Source organism: Drosophila montana, unplaced genomic scaffold (genome assembly GCF_035044405.1).
Source record: "Drosophila montana isolate Dmon_TW-CO22-7 unplaced genomic scaffold, ASM3504440v1 contig_1853_1, whole genome shotgun sequence".
Classification (NCBI taxonomy): domain Eukaryota; kingdom Metazoa; phylum Arthropoda; class Insecta; order Diptera; family Drosophilidae; genus Drosophila; species Drosophila montana.
In genome coordinates, this window is record NW_026996772.1 from 302884 (window position 1) to 325825 (window position 22942).

The 22942-nt window shown below is 42.8% G+C and overlaps 1 protein-coding gene across 1 annotated transcript; it reads left to right on the forward strand.

The window, feature by feature from the left end:
* Window positions 1–22: 22 nt before the first annotated feature.
* Window positions 23–21060, forward strand: fz3 (frizzled 3). Its single transcript, XM_064700683.1, has 2 exons — window positions 23–626; window positions 19352–21060. The coding sequence occupies exons 1-2, from the start codon at window positions 414–416 to the stop codon at window positions 20990–20992; spliced, it is 1854 nt and encodes a 617-aa protein (XP_064556753.1). The 5' UTR covers window positions 23–413; the 3' UTR covers window positions 20993–21060.
* The last annotated feature ends 1882 nt before the right edge of the window (window positions 21061–22942 follow it).

The following is a 22942-nucleotide window of genomic DNA, read 5'->3' on the forward strand; positions in this document are numbered from 1 at the left end:
AGTAACAGTTCGTTTTGCGGCTCGTTCAGTCCACGCAAACACATCGAGGAGTGTGGACGCGTTGCAGTCGCACTTGAAATCGACAATTTGAGCGTGTTTTGTGCATTGACAATCGGCTAAAAATTCAAAGAAGATATTTATTAAATTATAATATCGTGTGTTAAATTCTTGATTTACTTTTTTTTCACGTGCTCTGCTGTTATTGACAACAGCAGCAATCGCGAGTGAGAGATTCGCATGTGAACTTTGTGGGCCGCAGAATGAGGCCAAACTGATTGTGAATCTGATCCAAATTCAGATCCAGATCCTGATCCTGATCCTGATCCTGATCCTGAGCACACGGCCCAAGGCATACGGCATAAGGCCTAAACGACTGCCATCATTGACTACGATTTTCAGCTTGATTCCCTCAAATGCTGGGAGCCAATCTTTTGCTGGCGCTGATCGCCGGCTTGACGCAGTGCAGCGGCCAGGCGCAGGCAGCGGGCAGCTCGGCCAACGGCGGCAGCTCCAATGGATTACAATGCCAACGCATCGCAGTGTCCGCCTGCCAGGGCCTCGGCTACAATATGACCGCACTGCCTAATCTGGCCGGTCACACCAATCAGCTGGAGGCTGAATTGCAGGTAAGCCCCCCCCTCCCTGACCATTTGTGCCCGATTCCCGCGTGACGATAAGCGTTACTTTTGTGTGGCCATAAAAACCATTCTTGACGCTTACGTGCGAAAACCAAAAATTGTTTAAAAGTCACAAACCATTGCGAAAGTCAACCGACTGCGACGATTGAAACGAAGACGGAGACTGAGATGGAGATGGAGAGGCGGACATAGACGGATCTGTAACTGTAGATATGGACATGACTGGAGCTGGAGCTCGCGAGCTGGAGCTGGAGCCGTAGTCGAAGCTGACGTTGTGTCAGTTGCTCTGACGTTGACGGGCCGACTGGCGGCAGCTCATCAAAGCGCCTCCACTTTTTTTTTGTGTAGCTCGTTCTTCTTCTTCTGCTTGGCATTTTATGTACACACATATAGTTTTTGTGGCTTTTCGTTTTGGCTTTGTCGTTTCGCGATGTACAAAAGATAAGGCAACAAAACCAACAACAACAACAACAACAACAAAACAAACACCAAACTATAAATTGAAATAAAAGACAACAGAGTCTCCGGACACCAAATCCAATAAGAATTCTATTAAAATCGAACTAAACTCTAATTAAGCTAAGCAACTCGGCAAATTTCTATTATAATAATGTTTTTAGTTATTGTAGGAACTGTAGCAAAATACCTTATAATAATACTTAACTAAAGCTTTTTGAGCATAAAGCTAAATGCAGTTGGGATCAGGTGATAAATATGAAGCATATATCATAAATCTCACATGGGTCCTTGGGTACATTTAGTTTACTCTACTGGGCTCTCGTAATTTGGAACTATCGAAAATAGGAATTATCTAAAAATTATTAAAAACAACAACATATTCCAACTTGAGGACTTGACGACTAAAAACTTATATTATATACATAATTCTATAAACAATTTAAGAATTGAATATTTTGATAAATTGAGTTATTAATTGGTCTACTTTATTAACACGCCCGTAATATATATATTTTGATTTGTATCTTTTGCAAAAATATAACACAATACGCTGGGTACTAATAGGAAACTTATGATATCATGAAAAGTATTAAAGCAATATAGAATTTAGAGCTCTATTGGTCGGTCAGACTAAGCCAAGTTCCATTAAAGCTCAGACTATCCAAATATTTGGCAACAGGCATCTATTCCCTTTCATGCTAGCCCAGGCTTAACCAATTAAAGGCCAAGTTGCGAGACTTCTTCTATCAGAAGTTACAATTTTCCACTGGAGCCCCACTCTGGGCTGACCCTGGTCAGTTACTCAAGGACTTCTGCTAAACCAATCTATACATATATGCAACATATGTATGCCTGGTCCCTTTCAAATGCTAAATGCTCAGGAGTTCCGGAATTTTGGACCCTACTATCTATGGGATGGCTGCCTGTCTGTTGCTTGGCGCGGCCCAACATTGGGGAACTGCTCTACTCTACGCATATCTAGGCAAGAGTGCAAACACACACACACACACGCACACACTCACAGGCACAGGCACAGGCACAGGCACAACAAAGTTATCAGTCAAAAGACTTTGGAGAAGCGACAGCCGCAAACATTTAATTGCTTTTCAATGTAAAATGCTGGCCGCTATCAGCGACGTCGCCGTCGACGTCGACGTCGCTGCCGCCTTTGCATGTTCCAGATAAAATGATAAAAAACAAAAAAATAAGAAGCGGAAAAAACAAGCACAAAAAAAAAAATGACGAAATAAGAAAAAAATTGTTAGCTGGAACCAAAGTTGAGCGTATTTTGTTTTTTTTTTTTTTGCTGTATTTCGGTGCATTTGAGGTCAGCGTCACTCTTGGCCATAATTTACCATGGAAATAGTCGAGGCGAGTGCGTGCCTAAAAAGCTAAAGAAGAAGCAGCAAAAGCAGAAGAAGAAGAAGAGTCTGAGCCGGATAATGCCGCTGGCAATGGGCAAAGCGTTTAGTGGAAATCTAGAGAGCTGTGACGAGGCAAAAGAAAGAAGAGGAGAGAGCAGAAAAGAAGAAGCGAAAGAATGAAGTGAGAAATGTGCGACGCGTAGACGTAGCCAAACGTTGCAGGGGTCGCCAGACGGTAGTCGGGTGTCGGGGTCATGGTCGTCGGGGCCTTTCTTTTGGCCAGAGTCCATTAACACCTTTTTGCCTGGTCTCGAGCGCCGAATGGGCATCGGCCGCTTTTCAGAATATCTTGCATTTCATGCCGCTGCCCCCGCCCCCCGCCCTCCGCCCCTGGCCCTGGCCATGCGCCGCTTCTCAATTTGGGCATTGGTCAATGGATGCTGCGGCGTTAAGTGCAGCGGCCTGGGCCAGGGACGGGGCCGGGGCTGATTGCAGCTGCTGCGACGCCAAAACCCATAAAAACGGTGCCCTATGCCTCGCACCGATGCTCTTTGCATTTGACTTTATCTGCGCGCCAGTTGCCTATGCCGACTGCGCCATACCCTGCAAAAGTACAAAATGTAATTGATAGAACTGACTATAGAGGGCATCTATACTTGGTTAAAAGCGTTAAGTTTGGTAAAAGTAGATCAAAGTATTTAATATATGTAGATAACATTCACAACTATTGAAATATATTTGTGATTAATCAATGTCCGTTTAAAGTCTGGCAATAGATATCTATATAATATATTTATAAGAAATTATTTATGTTCTCAACAAAATAGATAGATTAAAGCACTGTAAAGCATATAAATATTTATTCCAAAATATTTCATGCATTTGCAGGGTAATTGCTAGTCGCTAATTGCAATTGCTTGTCTCTCTTTTTGGAGGCGTTCGGTACCCGTTGCCGCCTACTTTGCCTTTCTTATCGCAGCCTGCGCCTGGCGCTGCTGTAAATGTTCATCTTGTGCCCTAAATGGATTTCTGTCTACCTCTCGCCCTGCCCTTCTCTCCCGCTCTCTCACACACACGCTCTCGCTCTCTCTCTCTCTCTGTCGTTCTCTCTTTGCCTGCTATGATCAACAAAATGTAAAATTTTGCAGCCACAGGGCCGGCTGCCTTTTATATGGTCTGTGTGTGTGTGTGTGCGTGTCTATGCATGCGTATGTGTGCGTGCGTGTGTGTTTAGACGAATCTCAAACAAAAGTCGAACATGTTTCAAGTGGGCAATAAAAACGAAAGCAGCAAGCGAAATAAAATGAAATTAAATCGGAAGCACATAAAGCAGATCAAAGAGTTTTCAAATGCAAACGGATAGAAATAACACAAAAGACATCGAAATCAAAAGAAAAGCCCAACTAAAAACCCACCACCACCACCACCACCACAGCCACAACAACAACAACAACAACAACAACAACAACAACAACAACAATAATAATAACAACAACAACAAGAAAAATCATCAAAAGCTTTGAGGCCAGATGCAAATGCATTTTACAAACTAACTTATCCCAAAACCAAAATATTCCAATTCTATTCCTTCAAAATATTCTAGTACAGAGCATAGCGAGGCACGTTGAATGAGTAAAATGAGTAGAATGAGTACTGATAGGTAATATGCTACCCATTTGAATTGACTCTAAAATGCTTACTCGCAATAAATATGAGTACTCGAATCTGAAAGGGCTCGAATATGGTATATATGTATGGATTAAATGCATATAAGGTATTCAATTTAATTGCTATAATAAATTTCAATTTCAAAGCATTATAGCTGCTTCTAAAAATTGATGTACTGATATTATAATATATTTGGATATCTAAATAGTTTATTTCAGGAATATTTCTTGGTACACCTAGGGGAATACATTGAATGCTAATTTACATTTATTGTATAACAGCAAAAACGTGCTTGGATTAAGATTAACTATTAATCTATGGTATATATTCTGCTATACTACATATTGCCCGATATTCTATGGTATTATATCACTTGGTCTATATTATCTAATATGGAATAATATAAACCATAGACTTCATTGTTGTGGCTGAAAATTAAGTTAAGTTTCTCACTCTCTCCCTCTCTCTCTCTCTCTCTGTCTCTCTCTCTCTCTCTTTGTCGCGTCTCCCTCGTTCTCCCCCCGCCCACTACATTTACCAGCCAGCCCTTTCTCATAGACCACTTCAACAAGTGTCCAACTTCTTCAATTAAATTTCCAGCGTTTCGATTGATGTTTATCTATGAGAGGTTCGCGCCCAAACTAAGGCTAAGGGTACCATAGTGGGGAGGGAGGGGAGACGGGGGGGGGGGCGGATTGTTGTTCGGTTTGTTGCAGCACACGTTGAATTAATTTGCTTGTAATTGTCCGTTGACGAGCACTTTGTCGGCACTTGGTCGTAACGCCCACTGGGTAAACAGGGGACAGAGACAGCAATACGCGTTATGAAAGGGAGCGAGAAATAAGCTGCAGGAATATTGGGGAAGTTTGTTAAAGGGACGGCAGCGGGCAGGGACTGGGGGACAGGGGCTGGCTAGCACTGGCATGCCATGTGGCGAGATCTGGCATTTATTTGACTTGACTTGTTTATGCCACAACGCAGCTACCCTGCCCACCCTCCCCACCTGACCACCTGCCCCCTGCCCCGAACTCCTGCTAGATTTTTATTTGTCCATTATCATTTCACGTGTCTACGGGGCCCAGGCGGCTGCAATGGGTAGGTGGGGCGAGCTGGGGGACAGCCTTACGTGCTGTCATGTTTGTCATATCGCCTCCGATAAAGAAAATAGAGAAAAAAAAAACAAAAAACAAAAAACATGGGCCCGCTCGCAGTCGGAGTCACAGTCGCCGTCACACTCGCAGTCGCAGTCGCAGTCGCAGTCGGATTTGTGCCTTAAATATGACAGATGAGTGCTCAAACAAGGGAGACTGTTTCCCCCCTGCCCCTGCCCCTGCCCCGGCTACGGCTCCCATCCGGGCCAAGCTGTTGCGCTTTTTAGCGTTTATGTAAAGTAATTGTAAATATTTGAACAGCGTTTTGGGCGCTGTGTTTGGACAAGGCATTAGCCCCTGACGCAACGAAGATCTGGGAGCCGAATTGCCGGCAATCCGCCCAAAACAGTTCCCCACTCGCACTCGCGTGGAATGCCAATGGTAACCCAAAGACGGCACAAGCACACATCACATAAGGCCGCAAAGTTTGCACCATAAAGACGAAGACGAAGACGACGACGACGACGACGTGGACGACGAAGGCGAAGGCGATGGCGACAATAAAATTGTTTGATTTTCAAAATCAGAGCCCATTAGGCAGATTGCTCGTTGGAGAGGAGGGTGCAGTGTGGCAATTAGGACCACGAGACAGGGGGAGGGGGAGAGGGGGGGGGGAGAGCTTGCTGCATTGAAAATTTGATAAACAAAAACAGCAACGTTTCAAGTAAGAGCAGAAACTTAGACCCCACGTTCCAAGTGCCATAAACATTTATGGCAATTATGCCGCTTATCATTTGCCCCAAAGACCGCCAGCCTGTATCAGATATACATATCTATATATATATATGTATATATAGCAATACAGCCGTAGCCATATCTGGGCATGATTGGCTCACAATTTGATTAAAGTAAGAGGCGCAAAAAGATTTACGCTTATTTGTTTTTGCGGCCAATATTCGAAATGCAGGCGCAAACGCAGATTATAGATTCGTAAACGTGCCCCAATCCAACCCCGCCCCCCCGCCCCTGCCCCCTGAGATAACAGCCATGCAAACCCAATCAAAGTTTCCACCATGTCGACGTCTGATTAAGGCGCAACGCCGTGATGTCATCAGAGTCCAAATACATAAATAAACAATTGAGCTAATGCAAAACAGGAACGAAATAATACTCCATGCGTATTCCAAATTCAGGCTTATGTCCATATTATCCATGCGCAAATATGTGATTCGCCTAACGGCAGCCTATCCCAATGCAGAATATTTTGAAGCAATTAAAAAGCGTGGACTTTGCTTGGATTATGTCCAAATCGAAGTCCATTGAAGGCAGCTCGGGCTGATAAATTATAGATTAAGTTTTACGCACTGTGAACTTCATAATGCAAACATTAATTTTTTTAATTTGAAGAATATTGATAACAAAAATGAATTATATAAATATTACTTATTATTATCAATTTTTAACATTATCGAAATTATTTAGAAAACAGCAAGGTTTAATTTATAAAATGCTGAGATCTACTTAAGAAAAGGCGATATTGTATATTTATTATTATTTATAATAAAAGCAATATCTGAAATATCCCTTTATTCCTGCACTCCCATCACCAAATCAAAATCTATATATACAGAATCTGGGTAAATTGGATGCGATCCAAAAAGAGCTTCAACCTATTATATTGCATTAATATTATTATTGTTCAATATAAATATCTCTTTATTTTAATGCTATTATTATCATTGATATTAATATACTTTATATTTATGTGTATATTATTAAAATATGTTTATTTTATTAATAAGTATTAATATAAAATGTATTAATATTTATGATAATAATATTAATATTATTATTACTCTTTATTTAGTATTAGTATTGCTATCATTAGCATTATCATTCTCATTATCAATATTATTATTAATGGTATGAGAACCTTTCCTTCAATTTTTAACAGCATAATTTTATTCTATTAGTATCATTATTATTACATTATTATTATGTCTTATCATTATCATTATTATTATTAGTATTCGTGTTACTTATATTGTAATATTTATTATTCTTATTATTTCCTTAAAATTTTCTACTGAATAACTGTCTCAATGCCCGCATTAGGCTTTGTTTTTGTTTTTGTTTTTTTTATTTATTTATTTAATTTTTTTTGTTTGATAAAAACTTAATGTGTTTGCATTGCTATCAGCTATCAGTTTTTTTTTGTTTTTTTTTTTTTCGTACAACAACAGTCAGTCCATAAAAAATGTTTTCAGCTCTGTTGTTGTTGTTGTTTCTTAGCAAAGAAAAACTCATCCAGAGTTAATCCGTGGCGGCGTTTTGATAAGAGCCGCTTATCAGACAGACGCTGAAATGCCAAGCGCCAAGTTGTTGTTGTTAGTAGAAGCTACCAGTTTACGTTTTCAGCTATACGCTATATGTATATACATATGTATATGTATATATGTATGTATGTATATATTTGTATTGTAATTATGTGGGCAACGTTCGTAGAAGAAGCAACAAAGACGCAGAGAATGTCAGGGCGGCATTTGAGGTGACTTAACAATGATAATGTCAAATGTTTGACTGCTGCCGACCAGCAACAACAGCAGCAGCAACAACAATTATGAGGGCCCTGGGCATAATGCATCAGTTACATATAGACAAATGACTTTGAAGTTTGGCGCAGACAGTTCAAATGCTGTGTGTGTGCGTGTGCGGTGTGTGTGTGTGCGATGGTTAACTATGGATCGTTTGTCATTCGATGGCCGGCATAACTCTGCCAACGACTTGATATAATGATGAAGCACAGCGCAATGTTGACGAAAACATTTTTGACAAAAGGTTGCCCCGATCCAGAGACGGAGCCAGAGCCAGTGGCAGATTCAGCACAACTGTTGCCATTGCCATTGCCACTGGCTGTGGCAAACGCAGTCGCAGTCGCTTTCAAGCGGGGCAACAACAATTAGTTGGCCCGGCTCGGACGACAACGACGACGACGACGACGACGACGACGACCCAAGGCACAAGCACGCAAAAAATGCAGCAACGTTTTTCAAATGCCGCACCAGGGAAAAAGGCAGGCAGGAATGTCAGAGTAACGATGCGATGCCGGTGAGCGAAAAAACAAAAAAACGAAACACAAAAATAACAAATATAACGCACAGGCAAACAGAATGCCGACTGACAGATGCCCTGTAAGGCGCTCAAATAAATATGTCGAAAGCTTCAGCAATATCAGATACATATATATTTCAATAGTGACCAAAATATTTATTCATCAGTTAAATAAGATGACAAAAATATCAATCAGAGATATCAGAGATATATTTTTAACTGATATGATCTACATAACCTCAACACAGCTATCAGCTTGTCTCCATGCCCGGCTGCCTTCTGGACTTGCCCAAGTGCAGGGTATGAAAACAATGCAGACAACGGCGACAACAAAAACCGCGTTGGCCTGAAACACAAAAAATAAAGCAAAAACAAAAAAAAAATGCAGGCAAAGTCGCAGCAGCAGCAGCAGCAGCCGTCGCAGCAGGTTTGTGTCTTAAGTCTTTTGTTTTGCAGCAGGATGCTGAATGCCGCCGCGGCAGAAGATGACGTTGAACTGTGCCAGAGTTGTTGTTGTTGTTGCTGTTGCTGTTGCTGTTGTTTATGCTGCGCGTAATTACATGGCAATTAAGTTAATTGAACTGCGCGCCTGCGCTCGCGTGAATTGCTCAGGCTAAAGATAAGTACCCCGCCCAACCCGCTCCCACCGCGCAACGGGGCATGTGGCAAGTGCGCGACACGCTGCCTAAAAACGAAAAACAGCTGCAATGCGCATGATCTTTATTGTTGTTTTACTGCTTTTTTTTTGGCAACATTTTGGCGGCTTATCCATGCGTCTGGAAGCTGACAAAATTGTCAGCCCCAAAACCGAGACAAGCTGCCTGCCAGCCAACGAGCCAGCCAGACGCAAGTGCAGCAGACTCGCATTGAATACATTAAGCAGAGCGCAAAGAGCCCGACCAGCGTACAGTTCTGTGTGTGTGTGTGTGTGTGTGTGTGTGTGGCTGGGTCAGGGCTGCTGCTGCCACTGCTGCGCCGCGTAACCCGTCTTGACAATGCCCGGAGACGTTCAATTGTAACTGTAGCGTGCGCGCAATTGCTTTCATGTACTGCCAGCGGCTGGCAGGCCGCACAGTTGAGGCCCCTTTGAGCTGTCTGTCGGTCGGCCTGGCAGCCGCTTTGGCAGATTTCTGCCAAAGATTAGCCGACGCTGTCGCTGACTGTTTGTCTAACTGCTGCCAATGCCAAGCAACTGCTGCTAAGCTCCGTAGCCAGCATCGAAGTACGAGCTGCAGTTGCTGCTGCTGCCGCCTGCTACACCAGCTGCTCATGTGCTTAGAAACGCTTTATATGTGCCAGACTTATATAGAAGCTTATATATGCACGATCCGCCCAAGCTACCATATATTGTCAAATCTAGTCTTTCAATGTAAGCTAAGGTTGGGGCGATTTGTTTAGCATAGCATGTTCCAATCCAATTCCAAATCCAATTTATATTTCACTTTAAGCCGAAGCAGTTTGCAGTAATGACAAATCAAGGTTTGAACCAGAATATGGGTTCAAAGCTGTAAAAGCCAGCTCTGGCTTAAACGATTATCTATCTATATATCTTCTATGGGAAGGAACGTACGTTTGCCAATTGAGATTTACTTGTATATAATTATAATTATGTGTTATTTAATTTATTTCAATTAAATTCAAGAATGAAAAGTTTTATTTAAGCATGTAAAAGGCGCAAACGAAGTTGTTACCTGAACAAAAATGTTTCGCATATTACAGGGTATTTATAGTGGCTAATATACCTGACTCGCAAATTGAGATTTACTTTTATATAACCATAATTCTGTGTTATTTAATTTATTTCAATTCAATTCAAGTTTTATTTAAGCATTTTAAAGGCCAAAACGAAGTTGTTCGCATATTACAGGGTATTTATTGTGGCTAACATACCTGACTTTGGTTTGAGTTTGTTGCTGCAGCAAGCGCATGTCAAGTGCTTCTATTTGTGTGGCCACACACTGTGCCCGATGCTGGTCGTCGATGAGATTTTGCCTGGCTCTAGCACTGGAGCTGCCATTAAGCCTTCTAGCCTTTTTTTTCTGCTGCGGCCGCAGCTTTGTGGCGGCATTCCAGCCAGTTGCTGGCTGCCTGGCAAGAGCTTAAGAAGAACGTTGGTTCATTTCAATTGGGCTTTGCCATGCTTTGCCTTTTGAATGACAATCGTCGCCAGTCAAAATGTCAATTAATTGTGAGAAGACATTCATATGTCGGCCGCAGCTGACAGTTGCATGCAGCCGCGAGCTGCAACTGCAGCCGCCAACTGCAACTGCAGCCGCGAGCTGCAACTGCAACTGCAACTGCTGCTGCTGCTGCTGCTCGGTCTATCGGCTGCTTAATTACGTATACAAAAGGCCAAGCTGATTGCTTTAGATCTATCAGTTTCGGGATCGCGATATGATGTCATCGCGGCCTTTTTGCCTTTTTAATTGTTTATTTTATTTTCATTCGCTGCGGCGACGGCGGCGGCTTCGATTTATCATCGCATCGTTGTCACGCGGCGGCGTCTTAATTATGCAAATTAACGCTGACGGGCAACACAAAGCTCCAAATTCACGTCTCACGTTGACCTGTTGCCGAAATACAGTCTCTCTCTCTCTCCCTCCCACTCTCTGTCTCACTCACTCTCCAGCAGCTGGCCGGACGCGCACTCGAGCCGTGTATTCATATTCATATTCGTACACTCAAAAAACTAAAATAAACCAATATTTTATATAAATAATAGTTGCGGCAATTTGTTGGAAGCTTTATTAATTATATTCAATTTTTGGGTTTTCTAAGAAGATGTATTATTTGGGCTGGTTTTATGTCCCGTATTTTTTGTGCTTTAATTAAATTAGAATTAATCTTTGTTTTTCCAATGAATCTCGATTATCCGCGAGAATAATTGTTTTTGTGATACGCAAAAGATTTATCATTTTAAACGATTTTCGGGTTTTGTTATATAATTTATTATTTGGACTTTGGTCTATTTTAAGTCCTGGTTTTTAATATAAATCATCTTTTTTTTTCAAAATTTTTTTCGATTCTCCCCAGAAATAATATCTGTTGGGATTTCTTTTAAATCTATATATATTTAAAATATTTTTGTGTTATAACATATTATACAATTTTTGGGCTCTGGCCGGTTTCAGGTCCTGGTTTTGATTGTGCTTAAAATAAAATATAACTTATCTATTTCGATTCTGCTGAAGACTTGAGACTAGAGAGAAAGACAGCATCTCCCTTTTCTTTCAAATTGGAGACACTTAACTTATTAGGAAAACTTTCAAATATGTGACTACATTTTAGTCTTATGTACAACACTTTTTTTTTTAGTGTATTCCATTTGTAGCTGTTCGCTAATTGCAAGCGCTTTCAAAGCAAATTAAATCAATTGGCGCACTTCAAAGCCGCCGATGCCGCCCCAAAGCGGCACCCAAGCGGCAGTTAAGCCCCACCAGCCGTCCGACCGCCCGACCGACCGACCGCCCGTCCGCTACAGCTCGCCTTTCACCCATTCCCCCCCTGGCTGTCGATCCGTGTGCCTGATTTTGACTGCGCACAGGCCGTCAGCTCGTATCAAATGCGAGCGGGCAGCTAAATCAAATAAAGCGCAAACCAAATAATGCACTGACAACAACAACAGCAACAACTACAACAACAACTACAACAACTGACAAGAAGATAAAACACTGCCGTCCTGCTCAAATGAACATCGTGAGCGACGCTTTTGTCGGCTGACCAAACTTGACTTTGAGCCGGCCAAGTTGCTGCCAAGCTTCAAGATTTAGTATCTAAGCCAGCTCTCGCCGTGTGTGTTGGTGCGCGCTTAGTTTGCGGTACTTCGCAACACTTGTCACTTGTGGCAGCTGAGCAATTTGTGGAGGCCACTGCCACAGGCCGCCGCCTAGATGCATCTCCAAGATACCGAAACAAAAAGATACACACACACGCACACACACACACTTGCACAACTCATTCATAGTTCGAGCTGTCGAGCTCATCATCGTAGCTGTATGTGAATGGCGGGCGCTGAAAGCTCAAGTAGCCGCCGAGCGGAGATATTAGAGATCACGCATCATTATAATGCTTATCATTATAATGATCATTAGCATAATTATTATGGAAATCAGTCAGGCAGGCAAACGATGGGAACGTAGCTCCGCCGACCTGTCAACCAAATATATGTTCATACCACAACATTTGGAATGTATATATATACACGAATAAGTGCAGAGCTCGAGTCCCGACTTGTCAGCGACGACCTTATAAAGTATATTTATATCTAGTTCTGATTAGCATAACCATCTGTCGGTCTATCTATAGATACTTTCTAAGAAACTTGGTCCAGATACTCGTCGAGAAGCGGCGCACAAAATAAGTTTTGTGATGTTTGCAAAAAGTTTGTTTGTTTACACAAATTACCCTAACCCACTCGGCAATAGCTGGCTTTATTATGCTTTCAGATCTGAGTACGTTGGCAAATGTATATTCATAATTGTATAGCTATCAAACTGCGGGCACATTGTTTACACAAAGATTTCCAACTAAATGGGCTACTTGTTTTTTATTTTTTGAGTATTTAATAGAAGATCAGTTTACTGAACACAGAAGCTAAGGGATCGAAAAATATATATTATATATCTATACCCTGAACCCATTGAAAATGGGTAAAAAGGGTATTATGTATTTGTGCAAATGTATGTAACAGGCAGAAGGAAGCATCTCTCACCGTCTGTCTGTCCGTGCGTCCGTCCATCCGTCCGTGCGTCCGTCCATCCGTCCGTCCATCCGTCCGTCTGTCCGTATGTATGAACGCAAGGATCTCAGAACCTATAAGAGCTAGAGGCTGTAGATCCTCCTAGTGCCCGCGCAGATCGAGTTTGTTTCCGATATTCGATAACTTGCCCCGTTTCCAAGTAATCAATAAAAATCGATATCGAAATCCTGTTTTTTGAGCAATTTCGGCAAATAATATGAGCTAGAGTCACCAAACTTGACATGTAGCTTCTAGAAAATTATATATATATCAAGTATCTTTCATTTTATACCTATCGCCTTTTGGAAAATAGGTTGATTTCTCGATGCTCAGGACTTTTCTTAAGGTTTTATATTGTTTTGCAGTGCAGCAACAGTTCCACATAGTGCAACATTTCTCCATAGAATTTCAACCTCCAATATCTGCATATTATACTTTGCTAAAGTACGCATCATTTGAGGATTTTTCACATTTGGGAAGGCGATCGCAGCGGTTCCCATTAAAGTGCATCCAACTAATCTCTTAACAAATTTCAGGTGCATAGGGCAGCAGCAGGGGCAGGGGCAGGGGCAGAAACAGAGCCGAGTGGCCAGCTTAAGAGGGCAGCAACTGGTGGCAAGCTTCAGTTTCCAGTCGCCAGTCGCCAGTTGCCAGTTGCCTGGCGCTTAAGCCTATAATTTGTATGCCGGGTTGCCGGGCTGCCAGCAGGTAGAAATGGAAACGCGGAGCGTAGAAAATTATAAATTAATCCATTACTTAAGAGCAGATTATGCAGATGTCTGGCCGCATTAAATGTCGCCGACGCGAGCGCGTAGGATCCTGGATAGTGGCATTAAGCGTTAATGAATGAACATGCCGCCAAGGTAGCCGCAGTTGCGGCAAGTTGCGGCTGTTGCGCTGGGGCAGACGCATAGCTACACAGATACGTTAAAGTAGATACATTTATATATATATGTCTTTATGTATAGCTACATGTGAATGTCGGCTGCTGCTGCTGTTGTTGTTCCTTTCAAATATTCAAAGCCAAAGTGCCGCAGCAACAACAACAGCAACAACAACAACAACAACTGCAACAACAACATGGCTCGATCGATGGGGCAACATTAATGCCTTTTGCCTTTTGGCTCGCTTTGCTTTCATTTGATTCGATTTCGTTGCGGCCAAATCATTAATCAAAATCGAGAAATCATTAAGTTTGCGTTTACGCTAGGTGTCAACTCTGCCTCTTGCTGCTTAATGTTGTTGTTGCTGTTGTAGCTGTTGTTGTTGTAGCTGTTCTTTGGCTTGTAATTGAATTGTGAACATGGCCGGGCAACAAGCCAGCGCCGAGACGGAGAGCTGAAACATTATCAAACTGAAACAAGATTAAATGTTATTTAGCTTTGCTCGCGACGTCGTAAAAGTCAAAAAAAAAAAAAACAAAACAAAAATCAGTAAAAAATGTGTGAAACAGGCTGCGTGTAAAAAAAAACTGAAGGAATGGCCGCGAGTCAAACAAAAAACGGCTAAAAAACAAGAAAGAACAGCTCCGTCAGACCGAAGTTTAAATGCCCTTGTTGCCGTAAAAGTGCTCTCATGCGAATTACAAGAGGTTGTTCCCATGAAAGGCCATTAAATATAACAATTCGACTTAATACATCTTTTGCAGAAATGTTAAAAATTTGTTTTTTTACCTATAGCTTTATGATATAGTAGCTCGATTCGGCCGCCTCCGATATATATTCTGCCTATAATTCAAAAGTAGACCTGTGCCAGGTTACGCGAAGCTGGCTTTAAAACTGAGAGATTGGTTGGCATAGAAAGAAGTGTCCGATCTTGATAGAAAACTCTTTCGTGATCTACTCGGTGTCTGTTGTCCGATCTTCCGTAAATTTGCAATCTTTAAATCTATAACTGATTTTTTTTTGATCATGGAAGTAGATATCATATTTATTAAAATACCCTGTACAAGGGTATAAAGTAAAAAAAAAAGAGTCCCAACCGAAACGAAGCGCAATTTGAAAGACAGAGCGATAGAGACAAAGAGCTCTACAGATGCCTAGAGTCGACAAAAAGTGTTAATTATAGCTGAAACCAAATTAAGCATAACTTTTTCATTTTACACACGCACACACACAAACACACACACATACGCACAGCCCGATGACACAAAAGTTAATTTCATGATCGATTTTTTTAAAATCGCGCCAAACCTAAAAGCCTTTTTTTTTAGATATTAAATTGGCGACAAAAGTTTTTATTTCATTTTGGATCTTGCATCTGATATAATATTGATATAAAATTATTTTTAAGAAATAAATTCCATGAAATTCTATGCCTTACCGTGTATAATATTTTTATTTTTATTATTATTCTTTACAATTAATAGTCATATTTTTGCAGACTCTTTAGGCAGAGCTTTGTACATAAGGTGTTGGGTTTCGTTTGGGCAGCCTCTTTCTACATTCTTCATTGTGGGCTATGGTCAAGCAAAACGAATTTGTTGACTTTTGTCGGGTGTGCGACGTTGTCGCGTCAGCGCGGCGCAGCGAATTGCGGCCTCTTTTTGCGGCGGCTGCGTGGCCAAAAAATGCTCGAAGCGTTGCAGATTGCATTCGATGCGCAGACGCGAACCTCCTCGTTTGAGAATTGGACGGTGGCTAGTGGCAGGAGCAGGGGCAGGCGATATGGCCAAGCCGAGTTGCCCTTTTGCATTTGGCAGCAACAGCACAAAGCGGCATTAATAACACATTTCAGACACTTACTTTTGGCCGGCCGTTTGTTTGTGGCCCAAAAGCGTTACCGACCAGCTTCAGTCGCTTCTTCCCTCTCCCTCTTTTTCTCTCTCTCTCTCTCCCTCTTGCTCGCTCACTGTGCGCCTCTCTCTCTCTTTGTGTGCTTGTCTCTTTCTATGGCTGTAAATGCGGTTGGCCTGTCTATTAGGTTGATTGCCTTTCAGTTTTTGGCCTGCCTTATGACGCTGACCATAACGATGATAGAGACGATGATGATGATAAAGACGATAATGATGATGATGATGAGGCCCAGACACTTGTTGCCATTGTTGAAGCCTGGCTGCAGCATCATTAAATTATTATTGCCTACGGTCATAATAGACAACCGCAGGAAAGAGAGGCAAAGAGAGTGAAAGAGAGTGAAAGAGAGAGGGAGGGAGAAGGAGATTGTAATGCAGGGAGTGCAAGCGAGATAGATACACTCGCTCTGACAATAGTTCACAGGCGGGTGCCTCAAAGGTAGCACACAAAATATGTATCCGACTTTGTAGTACCCCGCAATATACAAATTATTATAAAATAAGAAATATTAAGAAAAAGAATTTAGTTAAAAAATAAAATAAAAACTCGAACTATTAAAAATGCAAAATATAAATTTGTTGTATTCAATAAATTTTTATTTTGTGTCTTTCTTATATCTAATTATATTTGTATTTGTTAATTCATTTTAGTTTTATGTTTGAAATTACAAAATCAAATTCAAAATAAAATAGAAATTGGAATTATGAAAAATGCAAAACATAACATTTATTAAATATAACATAGCCTGTTTGTTATATTTAATACATTTATATTTACCATCCTTCATATTTTTAGCATAATTCTAATGTTAAAAAAATATATATATCTTAAAATTTGCTATATTATGAAAGGAGCTGTATATATATATATATACCTTAATTTTCCATATAGTGGATCAGGCATGTTTGAATCTTTTAAGTTTTTGAAGGGTATACAAATTGGAAATTGCGTGCCTAATTCGCTGTTCCACATGCCCAGCGGCGGTTGAGTGGTTGTGTGGCTCTTCTGTCTGTGTGGCTGTTGACTGCCCTAATGTACCTTAATTATACCTGCAACAACAACAACAACAACTACAAATACAACAACAGCAACAGCAAACACAATAGCAACAACTGAGCAAAGCCAAAGTTGTGGCAGCTGAGTACAAACCGAAGCTGAACTGAAACACGAAAAGTTGGTCGCCCAGTCGAGTCAGGAATCGGTGTCGGCGTCTGAGTCCAAGTCGGAGTTGGAGTTGGAGTCCAAGTCGGAGTTGGAGTCGGTCTTGGGACCGCATGTCAACCCATCAAATGCATGTCAAAGTGCCGCACTGGGAGTCGCAATGCGAGTCGCACACTGCGCGCCCGTTTGGAGGCTGTTTTAAGCCTTTTGGGCTCTTTCCAGAGAAAACGTCTCACTAATTTGATGCAGTCTTTTTTTTTTCGCTGCTGCTCCTTTTTTTTGGTCTCCTTTTTTTTGTTTGTGAGATACGCGCTTAAAACTGAACCGCGTCGGTGCCCAAATCCGAAACCCTTTTGGCCGTCTAGTCGGAAATTCCGCAAACTCATAAATGTTTTATGCCTCGGCCGGACTCAAGGTTCGTCATCGTCATCGTCATCATTTGACGGACATGTCTGGGGACCGTTTGCCTTTTATATTATTATGTATCATAATTTCTTTTCTCTTGGTTTTTTTTTTCGCCTTATTTGCGGATTATTTCGATTGAAGCTGATTCAGAGCCGGCAATTAATAGACGCTGCGGAAACTGTTTTTCCAACCAGTTTCCATTCGCAGCCAGTCGGATTGCATTGCGTGTAATTAGCCAACAATTGCACTCAACACTTGCGCGCCTGGGAATGCCAGACCATATCGATATTGACTCAGCTCCATGGCCAGCCTATCGCATGTGCGAAGTTTGTCGCTAATTTTCACACACAAGCCACACATTTGCCAGCTAATGGAAAATTAAACAATGCCGCCAAATAGTATATGCAGCAATAGCAGACTTCAAAATACCCTACGCTCAATACCCGACTACTGTCGCATAAGCAATATATTAACTCTGTCGTGTGCCTGTCAAAGCTCTTGTCAGCTTAATCTCAAGCTGAGCAGCAGTGTTGGAAAGTTGCTTAGAGATTGCAAATTTAACTGCTTGTCAAATACATTTGGGCAGCTGTTCGGTCTACTGTTCAATGTCAGACCCAGAACAGCAACTGTTAATGTTAATGCCTTCTTGTTTAACATAAAACGCAAATGTTATTCACACGATATCATTCAATGTAAATGATAGCTTAACTATTATCAATTTTGATGAAAGTGAAACACCTCTCTATACATTTCAATATACTATTTCTTTTAGAACAGTCTGCGGTTAAGATTTAGGCCCAAAATGGTAATGTTATGTTGTTTAACATAACACGAACATGTTAGTTATAGGATGTTATTATTGACTTTATTTTATTGTGAATTTATGTCGAAATGAAGCACATGAAAAGCCTGCTGTTAAGCTTTGGGCACAAGACTGCATCTGTTCATGTTAATGCAATGTTGATTAACATAACACGCTTTGTTAAGGTATCGATAAAACTACAAATAGGGTTAAGAAATATTGACAGAGCTAGTAATATCTAATAATGGATGAAAAGAAGATTTAAGAATGCAGCTTTGGTTGCGTTTTGAGACAGAATATGTCTCGCTGTTAGATCAACAGATTCATTCAATAGACTCTAAACAAATGCAATTAGATATTTTTGTTGATGTTGTTGTTGTCAATTTTCAATTGTTTAACAATCGTTGTTGTTGTTGTTGTTCTGACTAGTCGAGGCTGTCGGCAAAAGAACAAAGAGATAAACGCACAAAGCTCGACTACGTGCGACTACAATTTTATTGCATTTTTATTAGATAAAATTATAGACATCAATGAAGAACAACGACAACAACAACAACAATTGCAACAACAATAACAATTAACAAAGCCAACGGCGCCGCACCCCACCCCCCCCCCTCTTCCCCGCCCCCCCCTTCCCTGGCCAGGCTTGAGGTGTGAATGGGAACGCCGACAATTTTATTGTTTAAATTTTTCTGATTTTTTGTTTTTGTTTTCGCCTGCAAAATAGAACAGAGTATTTTGTGCTGTTTGCTGTTTAACTTTTGCACAAATATTTGCCGTCTGTTTGCTTGCTTTTCACGCAATTCGTCTGTTTTTTTTTTAATTTCTTTTTTTACTTATCAAACAGCGCATTTCGATCTAATTATTTGCCGGCAGGCTTTCAAGTTCGCTGCCCACTAAAATGCCATCAAATAAAATTTCTTTAATGAACACTTCCATTAGAATTCTTGTTGGATTTTCCAGCTGGACTTTCCAGTTGGATCTTGTCACATTGCTCGTCATCCACACTTAAAGCAATTATATTTATTTATTTAAGATATACAAACAATTACCTAATCTCGCCTCTCTCTCTCTCTCCCTCTCTCGATCGATCTCGTGTTTTGCACGTATCTCTTGCAGATAGCCAAACTTTTGCCGCTGATCGAGTCGGGCTGTTCGCGGCGAGCGCGTTTTCTGCTCTGCTCCGCGCTCTTTCCGCTCTGCAGTCCGGATGTGCCACGCCCAGTGACCGCCTGCAAGTCGCTATGCGAGACAGTAAAGGGCGAGTGTGCGACAAACGCGGCGCCGGAACTGATGCAGCTGTGGCCGCAGTTCCTCAGCTGCGATTCGCTGCCTCAGCCGGAGAATCACGAGCTCTGCATGCAAATACCGCAGGAGGCGGCGGCCAGCGAGGGCGTACAAGCCGCTGCCACGGACGGAGGTGGTGGCGTCGGCGTCGGCGGCGCAGAGCAATCGGCAGCGTCAGAGCCGCCGCCGCAGCAACAGCAAATGTACTGGTCCTGGATGGCGTGGAAGATGTCCTCGCAGCTGGGCAAGTCGACGGCAGGCAATGGCGTCCTGGGCGCCGCAGCGAGCCTGGGCGGCCTGTGTCCACAGAACTTCAGCCTGAGTCCGCTGAATGCCGAGGAGTGCCTGGCGCAGTGCCAGCGCGACGCGTTCCATACAACGCAGCAGAAGAAGCTGACTGAGAGCCTCATCCTGGGCCTGTCCGCGGTCTGCTTTGTGCTGACGCTCTTCGCGCTGGTCACCTTCTGGGCGGAGCCCACACGCTTTGGCTATCCGGAGCGTCCGGTGCTGTTCCTCTGCCTGTGCTACAATCTGTTCAGCGTGTGCTACCTGGAGCGCATCGTGTTCCATCAGGCGCGCAGCCTGGCCCTGCTGCAGCAGCAACAGGAGCCTGGTCGCGTAGGACGCGCACCCTGCGCCTTGACGCCGCCCTGCCTGGCCTCGTACATCAGCACCTCGTATTTGAGCCTGTGCGCGGCCAGCTGGTGGCTAATCTTTGCGCTCTGCTTCTATCTGTCGTCGCACAAGAAGTGGTCCAGCGAGGCGCTCGAGAAGCGCTCCGGCCTGTTCCATGTGCTCGCCTGGGTGCCACCATTGGCGCCGCCCATTGCCGCCCTGCTGCTCGAGCGTGTGCGTCCCAGCGAGCTGACCGGCATGTGCACAGCGCCCGGATTTGTGGAGTTGCCTGCCCTGGCCCTGCTGCTCCTGGGCCTGTATTTTACGCTGCGCGCCTCCCGCTCCCTGCACACGCTGCAGCAGCAGCTGCAGCCGACGCTGGCGCTGGCGCATCAGCGTTTCGCACAGATACGCAAACGTTTTGTGGTCTTCTCGCTGCTCTTCTTCCTGCCAACGGCGGCGGGGGTCGTGGCCGCCTTTTGTGAGCGTTACGTGGACGCGGTGCCCAGCTGCTCGACGCTGGAGGATTGCGCGACGCCGGCGCAACTGAGCGCCTGGCCAACGCTGGTGCGCATCTTCTTTCAGCTGGTGGGCGGCACGCTAACCGGCATGTGGGTGTGGTCGCGCAAGACATGCGAAAGCTATCGCAGCCGACTGGTGGCCGGCTCGCCCAGCTCCTCGCTGATGACGCCCAACAAGCTGCCGGCGGCGGCTGCCCTGCCCAAGAAGCATCTCTATGCCAGCGGCAAGTCGATGCTATCCGTTGCGCCCCACGCCGCCCACTCCGCGGCGCCGCTCTATGCGGGCATCAGCTTCCACAATGTGCCCGTCTATAATCCCAATCAGTCGCGCGTGTAGAGTAGAGGCTTGGCCGGATCTCAGCCTAGTGCCTAGCTCGGGCAGGGTATTCGCTGGCCTGCCTAACAAATACAAATACACCGGGCGGCTTTCAGCTTGGATCTAAATCTAGCCCGTAAGCCCGTAGGCCTAAATGAAATGTGTTAATAGCTTTAAATCCAATTTGAGTATTTTGTTAAGTGTAATTAGTTTTTTTTTATTATTATTATTATTAATTATTATTTCTATATTTTTAATATGTTCATAAGCATTAAATTAATTGAAAAAAAAAAGTACATTTAAAAGTGTTTCTAAGGAAAAATTAGAAAACTATTTCTCGTTATCTTACAAAAATTAATCCTTTCTTAACTGGAAGATAAATTTTTGAGTAATTGTTAAAATTTCTATACAAAAAATCGTTGCAAGTCATGAAAATTTGTGAGTTTTCACAAAGTTTTGTCACAAATTCTATTCATTATTTAAAATCAGATTTTTTTTCATCAGCTTTTGAAGGGAAAATCAATTTTGATATTTTAAAACATTAAATAAATTTGATTATTAAAATCTAAAAAAAATTTTAATAACAAATTAAAAATATTGTAAAATTTAAAAAAATGTAAATATTTAAAATAAAAAAATAATATATCATTAATTTTTGTAATATATACAACTCAATTGAAAAGGAATATATATATATACATACATACATATAGTTACAATAGAAGAGCTTAAATTATTATGAATTTAATTAAGGTTGAAATTTATTTATCTACATTCCGAAAGATAGACATTTTTATGAAAATATGCTGTGGTTCAAGTTAAGCTTCGGCTGAAGTTAAGCATCGGCTGTTTCTTGGCAAACAAAAACGTGGAAAACTTCAATTTGAGGCCGGTTTGCAGGCTTGGTCAAGAAAAGAGTTGAGGAAAGTGAGCGACAGCAAGAGACTTTGACACAAAATGGAAGCGGAGCTGACATTTAATTGCATTGAGAGCCGCCAGTGTCTGGGCAGATTTAATTGTGGCTACTGTTGCGGCGAGCGGAGCAGGGTTTAACGCCTTGCCAGTTGGCCAATTAGAAATAAGTTTAATGAGCGGCTCTCGAGTTGATGGCAACAATTGGTGGATGGCAACCCTTTGTCCAGCCACCCTGCGAGTGTCACAGGCAGAAACACACACAACGTCAGCAGACGGGGCAGCGTGCAATTAATTTGATTGAAGCTGCCACACGGCGTGCCTTGCAACGTTTCTATCTTACAAATTGCCGTTGCAAGCAGCAGAAGCAGCACGAAAGAAAACAACAACAGCCACTGTGCAGCAAGCGTGCAATTAACTTGTGTGCGCCAAGATCAAAGCGATTAAAGCCGCTGCCCCGACTAAAAACTGAGCCCACGTTCTGTGGCTGTGGCCCCTCTGGCTGCAGCAGACGCCGCTGCCGAACCGTAACCGAAACCGAAGCCCAGTCAAGTCAAGCCAAGATCGGCTGCAACAACAAAAGAACGTGCCCCCCCCCCTCTCCCCCAAAACGGCCACAAAGGCAACAGCACAGTCTGGCCAGGGGGGGGGACAGGGGGCAGGGGAGCTGGCTGGAGTTGGGCAGAAGCTGCCAGCCAGGCTGTCTGCCAGGCGTCCTTTAAGCGGCTCAAATGATTGTTGGCCATTTACAAGTGTTAAATGTGCATTAAAGCCTGGCCGACACTTTGGTTTCGAGTGCGGCAATTTTCATTATAAATGCGGCACATTTTGGCCAGCGGGGGCGATGCGGACTGTGCGGAGACAAATGACCGCACGATGCGTCCCACTTGGCTAATAACTCATTCAACATACTTACCAAAAGCCGCTGCAAAGCGTTTTCGTATACCCTGTAATCGTAACAAAACGCTGTACAGGCTGTACTGGTGAGTGTTAATCGACATCTCCGACTTTTAAGTCAAGTTCCGAATTGACTCAACCAAGTTCCATCTGGATGTCTGT